The 17469-nt window shown below is 36.2% G+C and overlaps 1 protein-coding gene across 2 annotated transcripts in view; it reads left to right on the forward strand.

Moving 5' to 3' along the window:
- The window catches only part of LOC107041976 (formin-like protein), a 101173-nt gene that overhangs the window by 61899 nt on the left and 21805 nt on the right, over positions 1-17469 (forward strand). For both annotated transcript variants that reach the window (XM_015262814.2, XM_015262816.2), the window contains exon 2: positions 3465-3548. In XM_015262814.2, coding sequence (XP_015118300.1) covers positions 3465-3548 — 84 coding nt within the window. The remainder of the gene's footprint in view (positions 1-3464; positions 3549-17469) is intronic.

Here is a 17469-nt window from a genome sequence, read left to right on the forward strand (position 1 = left end):
CCCCCCCCCGATCGGTACTTGGGACGTTGCTGTTCATTTGGGCTGCGTGCGCAGACAATTCATTTTTCAGTACTTTTTTCGCTATTATTAATAAACAATGCTCCTAGGCGACAATATTTTTTACTCCCAAAATCATTAATCACATGTTCTAAATGTGGCTAAAGTTTCATGACTTTGGCTGCATTTTTTCCTTGGGTTTTGCAGTTTTTTTGATGATTTCCTTTTTTGATCATTTTTAACAAACAATTCATTTGGCACACGTAAGACTTGTTTGAAAACTCTGCTGTTTTTCTCTCAGTCAGCGTATTTCTAAAAAAAAAAATCCGCTGAGTGAAAATTTGCTTGAAACAACAATTTAAATGCAGATCTTGTACAGAAAATTCCTGCATTCTTTCGACAGGAAAATATTTGTTTCTCTCAAATAATGTTTTTCCAGTGTGCACTGATGGACAGATTCATTTAGATCAGCTAATGAACCGATTTGGGCTGAATGTTTCAAGGTCTATTTGTTAATCGTTAGTATACGACCTATTTGAAAGAACCATGGACTCAGAATAAACACTATGGTTTATAATTAAGTGACAGTTTCATTGCGACGACTCGTGATTCGTTGACTAAATGAACGAATGGTGTATTTGTTTCAACTTATAATACATTTCGTCATTAGGCCGAAAACAATTTCTCTGGCGAATATCTCGCCTTCGGCTCGGGCTGCAATCACATGGACTAGAAAAGTTTGCTTCGGTCGTGTGACGAAGAATATTGTTTATCATAATACTCATACACTGAGAGAAAACAGCAGTTTTCAAACAATTCTTATTTGTGCCAAAAAAATAATTTGTTAAAAATTATTTAAAAGGATTTTTTGGTGCCAAATGTATGCGTAGCGTGCGTGAAGCACTGCGTTATTACGGCCGGAATGACAAAAAATTAAAAAAATTTTCATTTGCACATATTCAACTCTACCATTCGTTAATAGTTAACACTTTGAACAATAGATGAATCATTCTATCAGTGTCGCTTAGAGACTTTATCTCTTCATAATTAACAGCTCTTCGAATGATTCATCGCGCCGAAAATAATTTCCATTTTTTCCTATTATTATCTTTCCTTCATTGTACGAAATTCAATAGGAATGTGAAGAAGAACATCAATGTGTTATCTGTAGCAAGAAATACATGTGTTGTGATGAAAGTATAATAATATAATTTCAGTGATCTAGAATCTTACTGATAGGTCTTCCTCGTTGAGCTCTTTTTCTCTGAAAGTTTGACATGAAATCACTCCAATTACCCTCTGTCGTAAAGTTACAGAAACCTCGTACCGACTTTCTACGAAATCATTTGCACATTATTTTTAAACTTAAAACCACAAGAAAATTCTGTTTTCCCAACTGCGACTTTCGTTGGAACCTTTGGAAAGTAACCGAGTGCATCAATGCAGGGGCACGTACGCAAATCCCAGGAGGATTTTGGTTAAAGATGTCTGAGGTACCCCGGAGCTCAGCAGGGACAGATAGAAAAACTCTAGAACTATGCAAATGGTGAAAAATCATAGACCGCAGCATTTCCGCATCGGTTATCTTCTTGGCTTGACACCAGAATTTTTATCTTTTGGCTTCCGGCGAATTTCTCGGAGGGTGCAAGCCTTCGAGAATCTATAATGGCATTATAAATCATTGGCTGACACTCCCTACCTTACACACTCTTCAGTAATTCAAATGTGCAACAAATGTTGACAATGAGAGGTGATGAATGATTTCAGAAATACCTGTCGTCGATTGATAGCGGCTTTTGCATGAGAAAAAAGCAAGCAAGGCGAGAGGTCTTCTATCAATGTCAGGGTATACTTTCATTTTTCCGAGTAGTTTATATCGATGAAGATGAGGCATGAAATAAGAGGTTTCCGATTATAGAAATAGTCAATTATCATTCTCTACTGCATTCTCTCCTCCCTTACGTTATATCTTAGGTATTTTCTCCATGTCCCTCTCCACAACAGTTGCGACGTTGTCGCAAGAATTTTAAATCGAGGGCAAATTGTCAATGTTTTTTTCAACATTTTATTGTTAATTATTGATCTGAACAGTGTCTGAAAATATAACGTTTATCCGTAGAAATATTTTCTATCTACATGCAAAGTTTTATGACGTTAGGAGAATTTTTCAGGCTTTTCCATAAGTTTTTGTGGATTTTCCATAAGAACGCGAGTTAAAGGGTCATTTTTTGAAAAATCATATCTTTTATGATACGGGTGTGGAAAAATCTCGGATTGTTCAGTTCATACAAGTTTCTAATAGATTGAAACTATATACTATGTTTTTTTTATATTTTTCAAAAATACTGAAAATGCGTGGAGAAATTTCTCAAGAGCTAGTAGACTTATTTTTGAGGCTAAGTACTTTGAACTCAATCAGTCAAGCTGAAAAGTTCATATCATCAATTAAGATTTGATTTTCATCTTTTTCCAATTCTATTGTTCTCCAACTGTAATTGCCATAAGAAAATTGGAACCACAACAGTCGTCCGAACCCTACACCTATAGGAATATTGATTGAAAGATAAGAAATTTTGATATCAGCAAAAACCCACAAACATAGAGACCCAAAGAAGTTATTTATTTGAATGAAATAAACTTGATATTAATCGAATAAATGGATTTATTCAAATAGTTCGTAGTAAACCTTGTATTCATTCCTAATCCACATCATCAATTATGAATTACATCAAAATTAAATTATGATTACATTATAATTGACATTGACATCATACTTAATGTCTACTTGGATTTTTATTCACGTCAAATAAATAGGTTTTTGAATACAAATGAATGTTTTTTGATCCAAATAAAAATTCTATTAGTTGGAAACAGAATCATTGTTTAGACGGCGAAAAGAACGAATTCATTAACATCAAATGATATTTCATTTTAAATGAATTAATTCGTCATTTCGTATAGATGAAATATTCTTATTTAAATGAATATGAATATTCCCCATAACGAATTTTATTTGGCTCAAATGCGTAATTTCTCTAGGTACAAAAAATTGAAAAATTAAGATTTTTACTTTCAAAACAAAGCACTCTCTCCAAATATATTCTTCAGACTAAGTACTTTTCCAAACTTCTAAAAAAGATTACAACATAATTTCGAGGCACTCCTCAATATACCATCTAAATGTCAGCTTAGTCTAACCATCATTCAATGTTCAAGACTAGACGTGTTCGTTGTTGCAATACTCGTGTAATTATACGAGTAACCAATTCGTCAAAGGATTTACCAATGGATGATCTCATCGAACCGCTTCCGCATCCGTTGGATGACTGATAACTATCGTTATTTTGTCCTTCGCAATCTGCGTTTTACTGCCCCCCAATGATTCACTTTTCACACACAACCATTGTTTTTTTCCATAAAAACATAACGAGTGATCATGAATTATGTAACTATTTTTTGTGTTTCAGGCCTCGATGGATTTACCACCGGATAAAGCGAAGCTACTGAAGCAGTATGATAATGAAAAAAAATGGGACATCATTTGCGATCAGGTCAGTGCATGACTTAACCTATTTTCAGTCAGGGAAAAATATAAATGTTGAGAGACCTATTATAGCCGGGGAAAATTTGTAAAAAAACCATCTTATCACAAGTTTTCTCACGAGGTTTCTCATGCTCAAGATAGTTTTTTTTCGAGGAGCTACCGTTCCCTGATTAAGTGACACTATGACTTCAAATGAGTTCATAAATTCGAAATCAACGATTTCAGAGGCAAAGAAGTAATGGAAATCACAATGAATAAAATTCAATGAATGAGAGGAAGCGGGTCAGAATGGGCCGTTTTAAATTTTCAAAATCTGCTTATCACGCAATTCGATTCAGTTGAATTTTTTCATATTCGCAAGATCTAAATAAGAACTGGAAAGAACATCTTATTTGTTTGAGTTCACTTTGTCAATCTATAAATGAATAACGTCACAAGGTGGGACAATCAAGGTACTATTCCCTATGCGTTTCCAATGGGAATTTGAAGCCTGGATATCTCGAAAAATAATGCAGATACGAAATGAATCGATAAAAACAAACATGTTCAGTTGTACAGAAGAAACATCTTGTGTTCGAACTATTTGTCTCTATCTTTAATATTTCTCGAACAAACTCCGTTGAAACAATTGAATTGTTAATAACCTGTGGATGCACGGTCTCAGATGAAAAACACTGACAGATTCGGTTTCTTCAGTCCAAAAACCATAAGAAAACACCCTGAAATGCCTGCGTCTTTTTAGTGCAAACGGAAAGGGTATATATTGCGTATGGACTATACATGATCATCTACTTATTTAACCCTAGTCTGGTTACCATACACAACCCTGCGACATTGGTCACCTCCGCAGGGATCTGCCGCCGTGTTATTTAGGCTCCAGGGTTGCCGAATTCACTCTACATTGCCCGGGTGCGTTCAGCGAGTTTCCGGCAACGTCGCGTAACGGATAATTTCATTTAACATGCGAAAAGAATCCATCTGTCAGAAATAATTTGTTTGCTTTATGAATTCAGAGAATTACTTGTTCTAAAAATTACTATAATTTTTTACAAACTTCTGTTGAAAAAGTCAATTCTTTTTTTAATTTTCCGCTTAGCCAGTCAGTGGCAATTGAAGAAAAACGTTGTGCTGCGGTGTTCCTTCATATCGATGGCTCTTAAAGGAAACTAGGGGAGGATAGCCCTGTACCGCTCACCTAAGGGAAAATCCCAAATTTCGGATCTTAAACCTCAACCTAGAATAGGAACAATTATTTTAATTTCTTGTTTAACTATTCAAGGTGTTATTTCTGAAGTGCAGAGACTTAATTCAAGTCCAAATTTGTGAAATAAATGAAAAACGAAAGTGAGAGCCGATTGAGCGGTATTACCCGCTGTCGGGTAATAACGCTCGGTGCGGTTCCAATATCGCTCACTCCTCTGTACCGCTCGCGCTGCAACCTAACCTGCTATCAACAACAGTCAAATGATAGGAAAAATAGTACATTAGAGTATAAGGGCACAAATTGCAGAAGTCGAGTTTTGAGCAGGCTGCGCAAAGCGCAGCGTGCGATAAACTCGACTTATTGCACGACGCGACATAAACAATTAAACGAAATGAGTGGATAAAATACATTACATCTTGTTTACTAGATTGAAAAGTTAAATGAATAATAGTACATTAGAGTACAAGGGCACAAATTTCGTTTTCAACGAATGTGTAGTTTATAGGCCGAGCCGAAGGCGAGGTCTGTACACACATTCGTTGAAAACGCAATTTATTACCGAGTGCTCTATAATATTTTATGTCAAGTCGTGCAGAAGTCGAGTTTTGAGCAGGCTGCGCGAAGCGCAGCGTGCGATAAACTCGACTTATTGCACGGCGCGACATAAAAGTATTTGGGGTTTCCCATGAAAGTTGTGAATCGTGTAATTATTTTTTAATTAATTATTCGAGTGAATTTGGGTAGTTTTAAAATGAAAAAAAAAAGTTTTTCATTCATGTGGATACAACAGAATTATGAAGAAAAATAAAATGATATATTTCAACTGAACTTTTTTATTATTATTATAACTGTTGGAATATAGCGCCCTACGCCAGTCTCCCTCTTTACCGACAGTGTGGCAGACTGCGTCGCCACGGCGCCGTTGCGCCTCTCAAAGATATACTCGTACTATGCACCACTTGTGCCTCGACCGTTGTCGCATTACGTTGCTGAATAAAGCTTAATTACTTTTACGATAATAAAACTGTGTTTAATCGTTATTTCAATCCTAAATAACCCTTCAATAACAAATTATAATGCAGTCTTTGATATTTCTCCCTTCACAGCCTTCAAAGCTGAGTCTACGTCTTCACCTGTCCATTTCTCCCTTATTTTCTCCTCGGGTTTCTTCGCTCGTAGCATTTTGCTAAACAACAGAGGAAAATATGTACATAACCTCCATATGAATTTATTGGATCTGAGGGATTGGAACGGTATATCCCGACTATTTTACATGTTCGTTAAAATTGATCGGCATTTTATCGTTGATTATCAAACACTTTTTCTTTAAAAAGAAACGATAATTATATTTTACTTGCGTGATCTCATCCAATGACCGGCATTCGCACTGACGAGCTGTCAAACACCGAGCCACCGACGGACCGAGCGGTATTAGACTCCAGCCGAGCGATATTACCCGCTGCGCGCGGTCTCAACGAAATTAAGAATATTTATTAATTGGATGGGAATAGAATTTAAATTAGTCACTAATCAACCAAGGAAGTGCCGTGAATCGAAAAAACAAGTTGACCATGAGAAAGTTAAGTTTTAAATCACCAAAAAGCTTATTTACTAGTCCTCCGATTTTACAGTATAAGAACCTCGAAACCTGGCTGTTTTTTTATATTCAAAGTGGTATGTAAAGTGGACTTTCTCCGAAAATTACATCGTGCTATCAAATCATCGACATTAGGAAAAAGAACAAAATTTTTAATTTCATAATTATGGAGAAAACTGGGTGAGCGGTATTGCACGCCGAGCGGTACAGGTCGACTCTCCCCTACGTAACTCATAAAACTTTTCCAACTCATGTATCTTAAGATTTCGTTCTAAACTCAAGTATCTCAAGAATATTGGTTGAAAAACTTTGTATCTCAGAGAAGATGACAGAAACCAAGTGTCTCAGAGAAAATAAAAAAATACGTAACTCAGTAACTCCGATTAAATACCGTCTAATTCGCTCAATGCCTTTCTCATTTTCATTTTAATTCCTCGGATAGAGTTCCTGCGGATACTTTCATGTACTTCTTTGTTTGGGGAATATTTCATACCAGTCATCAATTGTCAGAAAACCAAACCTTTTATGGCTTTGCGAATATTCAATCAATTTAGTAATTGGTAAATTGTTGCCATCTTACTTCTATTAACATTAATTTTTCATGTATAGTTGGATTACGAAGGGGTTGCTGAATCATTTTGAAACTACTCATTCATTCATTCATTCTAATTAGTTCTTTGTCACTCTATTCATTAATATTTACGAGAAATTTTCCAATTATCGATATTAGTTTTTCGGCATTAGCATTCTGCATGAGTGGGTAACTAGGGATTAACTAATCCTGATCCCTAAAAGATTGATAGGCTTGATTCATAGAAACCATAAATAATTTCCTCAAGCAATAAGAAAAATTGCAATTTGGGAGCAAAAGAGTGGCAGCTCTGAATTTTATTCATAGGTTACTAACGAAACTAAACGAAGATTAATCAGAGCTTCTGAATTACGTGTATCTGAATTTTCACTGAAATACTTGGTTTCTGCCATCTCCTCTGAGATACAAAGTTTCAGTCAATACTCGTGAGATACCGCCAATGTAGGAGTATGAGTATGAGTACCGAACGAGTTGAGTACCTGAACGCAGACTATTACTTATGACTTATTTCTTCCTTTCTATACAGTTTTCCTCCCATTTTTTTACTCTCAATTAAATTAGAGTAGAAACGGAAAGCTATAATCTGTTCGACCCAAGCTCAATTTTTCAGATTTAAAATAGGAACCTTTCTATTTTCAATTTTATTTTATATTTATATTTTCAATTTTTATTATGTGATAGACTGCATTGACACGCCACCTTCAGGCGCGCTATCTCTTAACCGAGTCGATTAGACGCTGATCGGTATAGCATGTGAAGAAAAGGATCGATTAAGTGATTGAAATCTGAAAATAGAAAAAGAAAGTCGCGAAATTGTAGAAAAATTAGTGTCCGGGTTCTGATGGATTGAAAACTTGAACGTCGCAATACTAGAACGATCCACTTAATCTCACCTGTCAAACAAATTTTACCGCACCTTATCATCCTTTTCTTCATCAAACTATTGTTGCGAGGATTAAATTTATTGTTTAATGGCTGATCTATCACAAACGAAAATAAACAAGAGAAAGGAGCAAAATTACAGTGCAGAAGAGTTGGAGAAGGCACTGGCAGCTCTGAAAACTGGGCAAAGCTTAGGAGCAATGAGCAGACTCTATACCAAATACCAAAGGCAACTCTTTATGAGAAAAATATAACAATTGTGTATATAACTAATTAAATAAAGACTTCAATTAACTCGATACCTTAGAAGAATCATTTAACGTGGTATACGAGCACAAGAAACTGCACCGTTCGGGATTAGGACCTTTGATCGTTCGAGTACGGATTGAAAAGCCATTTGACCGTTCGAGTACTGACGTTTCGACCGACTCGTCAATTTTCTTTTCCTGTTATTCACAGGTGCATGAATTTTATATCAAATTGATTTTTTTACGCCAATGAGATTGAGATTTGCAAAGAATTAATTTTTTTTAGCGATTCTACATCTGAATAATGAGAAAAATGCATTTTACTACTGGAAGATTTTTATACGTTCGAGTACTGGTTCCTCCACGGTACTTGCGTTTATAACGAAATCTTGAGATACGTGGTTTGTGAAATGTTTTCTGAGTTACGTAGTCTCTTTTAGGAGCTATCGATATGGTGACCAATTGTACGATCAAACGAACTTACCTGTAAGTGAAGTTCGATCGTGATTATATGAAGAGCCTCGTCGAGAGATTCAGTCCCTCCCAACTAGCTTTCCCAAACCCGTCCAATTTTATGGACTGTAATGTAAGTTGAGAATTAGCTGTATTGACTTCAAGATATAAAACTCTCTGAATGTAACGAACAGTATAAAGATGTTATATTCAAAATCTCAATATACTACAGAAAGCTACCTTGGCTGCGCAAAAATGATGCCTTTCCAAACGGAAAAGGGGGAAACAGGCTGTGGATTGCCTGGGCAAGAAGATTGTCACCTGTCTGGTATCGTGAAATCCAGATTTGACGCAACTTTGACACTGTTCTCAAGTTTAATGGCAGAAAACGGTTGTCGTCGCTGTGAAATACTCAAGGTCGAGAGAAAGACAGATTTCCATTAAAATGAAGAATTGACAGATTTGCCTTGAGTGGGAAAACCTGGGTGGTAGGTCAGAATACACTCAAGATACTAGATGTGAGTGCATTGTGATTTACCAGGACGTAGTTTGAAAATTTTTTGAACCTTTGGAATGTTGAATTTTGTCCCACTGTTTCTTGATTTGGTGGAGTTTACTGTTTCATACGCTGTTCCTTATTTGAACTCTGCCATTAAAAATGTGCAGGGTAATCGAACTAGATGTCGAACAGCAGTTAATTTTCTTTCATTTATAAAAATCCACAATTTTTCAAGAGTAGACTTTGTTAACGACAAAGAGAAACATTAACATCAGTCATGACACATGCACCTGGTACCAGGTGAAAGTAAAAGATCCTTCAAGGATTTAATATTATAATTTGTTTCTGAGATGGGATAAATGAAAGCAAGGAAGCAGAGTTGAACTATCTAACAGGGGGAGACCATTATACCATCGGTCTCACGATTGGAATTCTGCGAATTGTGACAAATTCACAATTTATTCCCAGGCTAACCGTAGAGAAAATTTTGTCATCAATCAAGATTGAAAAGGTGTCAATCGATACTGCAAGGAGATTGCCGTGCTACACGCATTAGAGATTGCGTTGGTATTTTGACAAGAGGGACAGAAAAGGTCCATTTTTGGATTGAAAAAATCCTGCTCACCTAAGTTTTGAAAAAACTTAGATTGTAATGTACAGCACGAGTATTCACTTTGGAAGGAATGTAAGATGCATTCGATCGAAGTCTTCGCAACAGTGCTAAGACTCTTGAACTGATTTGTTCAGATGAGAGAATTTTGTACCTTTCAACCCGTTAACGTAGGGAGTGCCTGCGATGTTATTAAATTTGAGCAAACACTCACAGGATCATAGGTCGCGAAAAAACACCTAAAAGCTAGGTGAATGATCAAAACATTGAGGAATTTATATTGTTATGCCTTTCTCATACTGGCCAGATGTTTCGACTTGATCTTTTAACGCAGAGGTAAATTTCCAACCTAAGAAGACTGCGTCTGAAAGAATCTTTGTTCTAGACTGATCAATTCAATTAAGAGCTACTGGGAAGATCTGGCTGAGGAGAACAAGAGATCATTCAAAATTTCCATAATTAATGATCATTTTAACTTTTTTTTTTTTTTAATTCTTCCAAGTTTTTCAGTGTAGCGTATACTCAATTCCAATGTAGACCCATACATTTTAATAAGCTTATGAGGCGAAAACCNAATGAAATAAATTTTCCAGATTGCAGATGATGAAATAGACTATTGCGTAAATCGCTATAACGCATATCATCTTTCATAAGGTGTTTCTAGACAAAACTTGTAAAAGTCATTGCTAAAATTAAGGTATTCACAACGCTTTTTGCTTTTTAATATGGCTCAGACAAGAAAGAGCCTTAACAGTTTAATTTTGTATTGGTACCATACTCAATAGCCGGAAAACCAATAATAAAATATCATCTAGATGAATGGATGATATAAAGCCTCCGAATCAATAAGATTCATAACCGGCCTCATGACTCGCGAAGCGAGAGAACTATTCGCAATTCCAGATGGGGGTAGGAATTGGAAAAAATACCACCCATGCCAAAACAACGGAAGTTTTCATGCTCCACATGTACCGGGGCAGGAAATATAGGACTTTGAAGACATTTCCATCCGTGAATGTGTTACAAAGTATTAGTTTTGGAAGGGTTTTCATGTCCTTCAATTGAAGTTATGAGCTCTCATAAATTTGTTCAACCTTTTAATGTGAAAAATTAATCATTGCTGATCATGTGGTTCACCAACAAAAAGTTACACTGAGACGAGGTGATCCTGATAGGATTCTGATAGTAATACAGAGGTTTTAACTACCTCTATGATCACATACCTGTTTATCCGCCCCTCAGGACTGTCCCTTTCAGTTCAGAGATTTGAAATTCTGGAGGAATTACCGATTGGTAAGGGCCAGAATTGAAGAGGCTTTTATGACTCTTCAGTCTCTCTAAAATAAAACTATTAGAACAGTCTAATTTCCATCGGGAAGGAAATGTTCAAGAATGGCTGCAGAGATTTTTGCCATTACATCTTGCTCTCTTGAAGTAAGATAACTCTGGAGACGCTGACGTCGATCGAGAATCATTGGGACTATTGAGGAAATGCCTCCGGTTGGACCTGTTGTCCAACCTGAGGCATCAAAGGTTTTTGAACCGTTTGTTTTAACTCTACGTCTCAAAACAAGCTCCTTTGAATCCAATGAATTTAGATTCTCCTGTAAAGGTGGATAAATCTCCAAACCTTGACACAATTTTGAGGATTTATTTTAATCTTCTCAAGCTTCCCGAAAAATGTGAAACCATACAAAAATTAAACTGGAACTGTAGCCTCAAGGGCACTAAAAATTAATTATTTTTCTCGAACCACACAACTTCTGGAAGAGGACTAGATTATCTAGTTTCTCTTTCTAGAGCAGACTTCGAAGAGTTGCCCCCAATGCTACGAGGGCAAAACCTGCGTCTTTTGAGATTGATTAAAAATTCTTTATCTCTATGGATCAATGGTTCGGTGGAGATAAAAGCAATCTCTGAATTCAGATTTGGTGGATATTTCCATAAATCTGTGTAATTTGTGCATCAACAAATTCAAGACCAGCCAGAAACTCCAACGAGCTTCCAGATCACTCTGAAAGGAGATCTCGGCATCATGAGGCTTCGATGACCCAGGAACTCCTATATTCCTGAATCGAGTTCAGGTGGAATATTATTTTGCAGGTTTGAGGCCTTGAATGATGCGTCAGGTGCAGATGCAACAATTGCATTTGTAATTGAAGGCTTAGAGCCTTATTTTAATGCGTCAGGCGCAGATGTACCTATCATAATAGTAGTAGAAGGCTTGGAGCCTTGGATCAATGCGTCAAGCGCAGATTTAACTATTGAAATAGTAGAACAAGGCTTGGAGCCTTGGATCAATGCGTCAAGCGCAGATTTAACTATTGAAATAGTAGCACAAGGCTTGGAACCTTGGGTCAATGTGTCAAGCGCAGATTCAACTATTGAAATAGTGGAACAAGGCTTGGAGCCTAAGGTGAATGCGTCAGGCGCAGATGTGTCTAGCACAACAGGATCTGAGCTGCTGCTCGCACTGTCCTGGATGTCAGGAATGAAGATCCATCTGACATATTTATAACAATCTCATTTTTAATTTCCTTGTTCTCGATTTTGTCTCTAGGACCAGGAGAACCAGGTAAAATGAGGTTAGGCTGAGTTGTTCGACAAAGAATAAACTCGGCCTAAAAAAGCCTAAAAAAGCCTTTGACGTCGATTGGTTCTGTCTCTAAGATCTGACCTGAGCGTCTAAAAAGGCTGAGAGACATGTAACATCGCTTACCTTTATTTCCAATCGATTATTTATCCAGGGAAGAGTCGATAAGCCAATGCACGTAATATTTGCAATTTTACTATAGATGTGTAGATATTCCACACAATTTATGTGTTTCCTCTTCTTACAATCATCCATGACTTTGGAAAAACTGTGTAAAAACGGAGAAAAATAGATTATTACAATAAAACAAACTGGAAACTCTGAAAAGCGTGCGTTCCACACGCGCACACACGAAAACAATGATAAGATGGCGAGCCCTCAACGCCGAGGTGCCACAGCCAACTTTTTCTATGGTCTCTGAAGGCGTGTGGCTCCATCTAGCCGCAGGCGGACTACTACAAGTTATTAAAATCTCGAAGACGAGGCTCGAATATAATCTAGCGTTAAAGGATTATACTCATCCCAAATCTATTCTTCAATCCCTCATCGTCTGAAATTACGTGGAGATAATTTTTCCCGCACTCTAATTCCATGGATTATCGCCCTAGAACACTCTAACAACTTCACTCATCACTATAGGGTTTCTCCGAAAAAAAGCCCCCCGCAATTTTTTATTCGCTTTCATTCATTTACCAAAGAGACGAGGATAATCATGAATAAAAGAAAACATCAATGGGACTCCAATTCGCAAATTTCAGTTTTCATTCTCAAAAGGTCAAATAATGAAAGACGTAATCACTAACACCCGATAACCCTCTCTGTGAGTCTCCTCAATTGCATCCCCCTCAAATCTCCCATCAAATCATCTCCCCTTTCCTCGGCTCTTATTATTTTTCGCCAGTATGTGCAGCCTTTGTCCTCTGCCCTTTATTCTTGTCTTTTATCCTTCCCCGTTTTTCGCCGACAGATGCGGGTGCCTGTCAATGCCCTTTGGCGACGAAACGCTCAAACCATTAAATCAAAAACACGTGTAGGGATTAATCAAGAAAAACATCCCTGTACATTGTTGTTTTTTGAGTACGAAAGAGAGTGCAAAAATTTATTTACACGGTTGGATACGATCGATAAGACTTTATAGCGGATATATACATGTTCCGGGGCGTATGAGAGAGGTAACGCGCAGCACGTAATTGAACGGGAGAAAGTGGTGCGTTGAATCGCCGAGTCTCTGGGCGGAACGAATGGAAGAGGAGTTCGCACTATAAAATTTTTGCTGAATTACTCTGCATAATTTAGTTGTTTTAAAAATCTACCGATTTTAAGAATGTCAGTAAATACAATTGAATGAATTGGAAAAAATTAGAAGAGCTGAGGCGAAACGAGTCATAACACGAGTAAGCCAGGTGAATTTCCACTGAATAACTCTATATGACGACTCACTTTGCCCCATTACGCACGGAATTACACAAACATTTTTTTATGGGAAAAGTTTTCAAATGCTGAATGAGTTATCTTGATCTTCCCTCATCCCTGATCATCAACAGTCGTCATTTTCATTCGGAAAAGTCAATTTCTGCGAAATAGATTTTCTGGGACAATTGAAGTTACTCTAAAGTATTTCGATGTAACACACGTTATGTTTAAAATCAACACATCTCACACTCGAACCAATATTGTACACATTGTTTAATTGCCACTCATGTGAATTTTTTCACTATACGGTTAAAAACAAATGTAAAATCTTGCAGTAAGAAGAAAATAAGAATGTAATTATCCCTGCGTTGAAAATAATTTTCAACCTATCTGAAGAAATGTGACAGCAATTCGTGTTGAAAAACTGGGTTTTTAAAGATTTTTTTTGTTCAAAACGTGCAACCTAACCTCAGGGTTCTTTATTCAAAAAACTGTCTGTTTTCAACATATTCTTAAGGATATCCACGTACTTTGGTATTTTTTCTTCAGTGAAACGCTTTTCACTTTTATAGCTCCATTTGACCCTATATTTCCGGACATTTTACCATGATGTTCCTATTTAAATTTTACAGGTCCGAATTTGAATCTTGATATTGAACCTTTCGAAAACATTTAAAAATCAGAAAAAAAGTTGGAAAGTTTACTTTTTGAGAAAAATTGATGAAATAACTGAAAAATTGCAATTTTAAAAATTACAGGCATTTTCTATAGATAATTTATTCAAATTAGGTTTTCTCAAAACCTCCCGCCCGGATAGTGAAAGGTCGTGGGCTTCGATACCCACCCGAGTCAAATCCCGAGCACTTCAATTTTTTTCATTTGGTATGTCTTTTCAATCTTTAAAAAGAATAAATAATTGAGTTTTGAGGCTTTCGCGGCTTTCGCAGCCAATATTATTATTCATAATAATATTGCCGGCGTCGGCAAAAAGCTGAATCTAGACGCCGCATCCATCCGGAAGCCACCATAATGAATAAGAATAAATAATTTATAAACAATCAAGTTTCCACCATAAAAATCATTTGTCCGGAATCGTAACAAATTTATTCATATTCAAAATGTTACCAATAATCGATTTCGTGCCTAAAAAAATAAGGTTTCCAAAAGTTTGAACAATTTGAATTATTTATTTATAAACAATGTTTAAAAAAATAATAATTTTGTGCAAAATTTAATTTGAATGAGGCTGAATATTCATGATTCTTTTCAAATTTTTCTCACGTCGCACAATTTGTTGTTGAATGATAGCACATTGTTTATGCGATTTGAAAGAGAAAATCGGGTTTTCACGATTATTAGAAGAATCATCAGTAATTGCCATAAAATCAGGACTTGAAAAGTATATTTCAATGCCTTCGTAATCAAGTTGAAAAATGGTGAATACACCATCATTGCTTGTCAACTTACACAATATTGTCATAAACTTTTTATATCAAAATCTCTCTCTCGCTCTCTATTAAATTCAGATACCAGTCTATTATGTTTAATATTTATTCATATTGATTCACGGTTCCGACTTCGGACAGAACCTGACAGAACCTGGGTTAAACTTTGACTGAATACTGAATAAACCCTGATTAAATCCCGGCTATACACTGATTAAACCTTGATCGAACCTTCATTAAACCCGGACTAAAAACGAATTCGAGTCTTGAGAGGGTCTGAATGTAAAATAACCTGACAGAACGAATGATGGTAGTCAATTGCAACGTACTATGACATGAAAAATAGGAGAAGAGAATAGTGAACTAAGAATTTGAAAAAAGAAAACCCGTTCGGAAGCAAATTACTAATTTATTAGCAATAATTACTATACTCATTCATTTTAGAAATGCCATCGTTAAATATGCAATGCAGTACAGTGTTAGTTTTTTCCTCAACACCTTCTGCAAAGTTACAGATGCATATCAACTTTACATTAACTCTCCATATTCGTGAATTTTTTCGGCACTGCTCCTCCACTTCTTTTCTCATTTCTTTTCCTTGTGTAATAGCACGGCTTGCATTACATCCGTCTCATGTTACGCACATGCTCCCCTCACCATTGGGTCCATAACGATCGAAACTTGGATTGCATCCCAGATTGAATTTCGGACACCACAGAATCATATTGGTATTTTGAAGTTTATTTTCGTTAGCCGCAAATACATGAAAAACAAAGAGCTAAATTCTCTTCTGGTAGAAAAATAATAATTAGAGTGCAGTTAAATTATGAACAAATCATTACTAGTTGCTAGCAGTGAGTCACGTAACTTTAATAAAGCCTTTAACGGTACTTTTCATACTACCATGTGAAGTCAAAGAGGACGAGAAGCGAAAGTCACTGAATTGATTGGGTAAATCGAACATTGACCAATTACAGTAACCCCATACCCATAATATGAAATCTTTAAATTATATCTCAGGGTGAGCCTCGACCAATCTAACGGCAGACCTTAAACTATGTTATGAAGAAAATTCTGAAATGGCTAAACCACAAATAGAAGAAAAACGTCAATAAAAATTATTTTTCATCAATAAATCGATTATTTCAAGCGTTTTCGTAGTAATATCGATGATTGTTTTCGGCCATAATCAGTTCGTTACAAGTAGAGAAAATGATTTTTCAATTTTAGGAAGGAAGGATTGAGATGGTTTTTCAATAGGGATGTTCCATGCATTTTGTTTTCATTACAAAATTTTTGAAATGTATTTAGCCTTCGAGGAGATAAATCCATGACAAAATCCACAATTTTATCATTTCGTTTATTTGACCCTAGTTGGTCGCCATATGAGGGAAATGCCGCAGAATATTTTTATTTTTTTACCATTGACTGACTGAGCGGAAAAATCAGAAAAAAATTGAATTGGTCATATTATAGTAATTTCTAAAATGATTTATATGCGGAACTTTTCAAGAAAATAAATTATTTCGAACAGACGAATAATTTCTTCCCACGTTAAATGAAATTGCCCGTTGCGCGACGTTGCCGGAAACTCGCTAAACGCACCCGGGCAGTATAGAGTGAATTCGGCAACGTTTGAGTCTAAATAACGGCGATGAATCTCCGCGCAGGAAACTCGCGTGACAAGGAGACACTAACGTCACATCTTCCTGCAGTTCGTAGTTAACTCACTACGAGGCGCTATTGCTGGTAAACACTGAAAGAAAAAACTACTTTTGACAAAGAAGGTTTACTTGATACAAGAAAACATTCTCTTGTCAATTTTAAAAATCGTGAAACCTGATAAATAATTTCGTTCTCTGACTGAGAGAAAAAAGTTTTCTAACAGGATGAGATTCTCTTGTATTGTCTCTGTTCTCTTGTTCAGTGTTGATAATAAAGTGAGGTTAATCATCGTTGATGATCAGTGATCAATGACAGATGACGTTCGTAGACCGGAGGTGTGGCGTCATTCAAGGTCATCGAAACATTCGGAAATGAATTTTTCAATTTATCGTCTTATTTTGAAGAAAAAAGATCCCTTTGGATTGGTTAACTTTTAAGTTACACATTATTTGACAGTAACTATGAAGCAAAAAAATGACAAAAATAATGAAATATCGCCATTCTATTCTTGGAAGAAACTGTAAAAATGAAAACAGTTCAAATCTTCTTTCAATTTGTGCCGAAGGATAAAGAAATATTTCCTGTTAATAAAATTTTCATTCTGATGAATGCAATGAATTGCGATTGAATCAGAATTATTTGAAACTCCAGACAATTCGTATCTCCATTAATTTCCACTTGAGACGTAAAATCCCTCTCCATCATCTGCTCGAACCAAATTATTTCT

Source organism: Diachasma alloeum, unplaced genomic scaffold (genome assembly GCF_001412515.2).
Source record: "Diachasma alloeum isolate Michigan unplaced genomic scaffold, Dall2.0 Dall_scaffold_00396, whole genome shotgun sequence".
NCBI lineage: Eukaryota > Metazoa > Arthropoda > Insecta > Hymenoptera > Braconidae > Diachasma > Diachasma alloeum.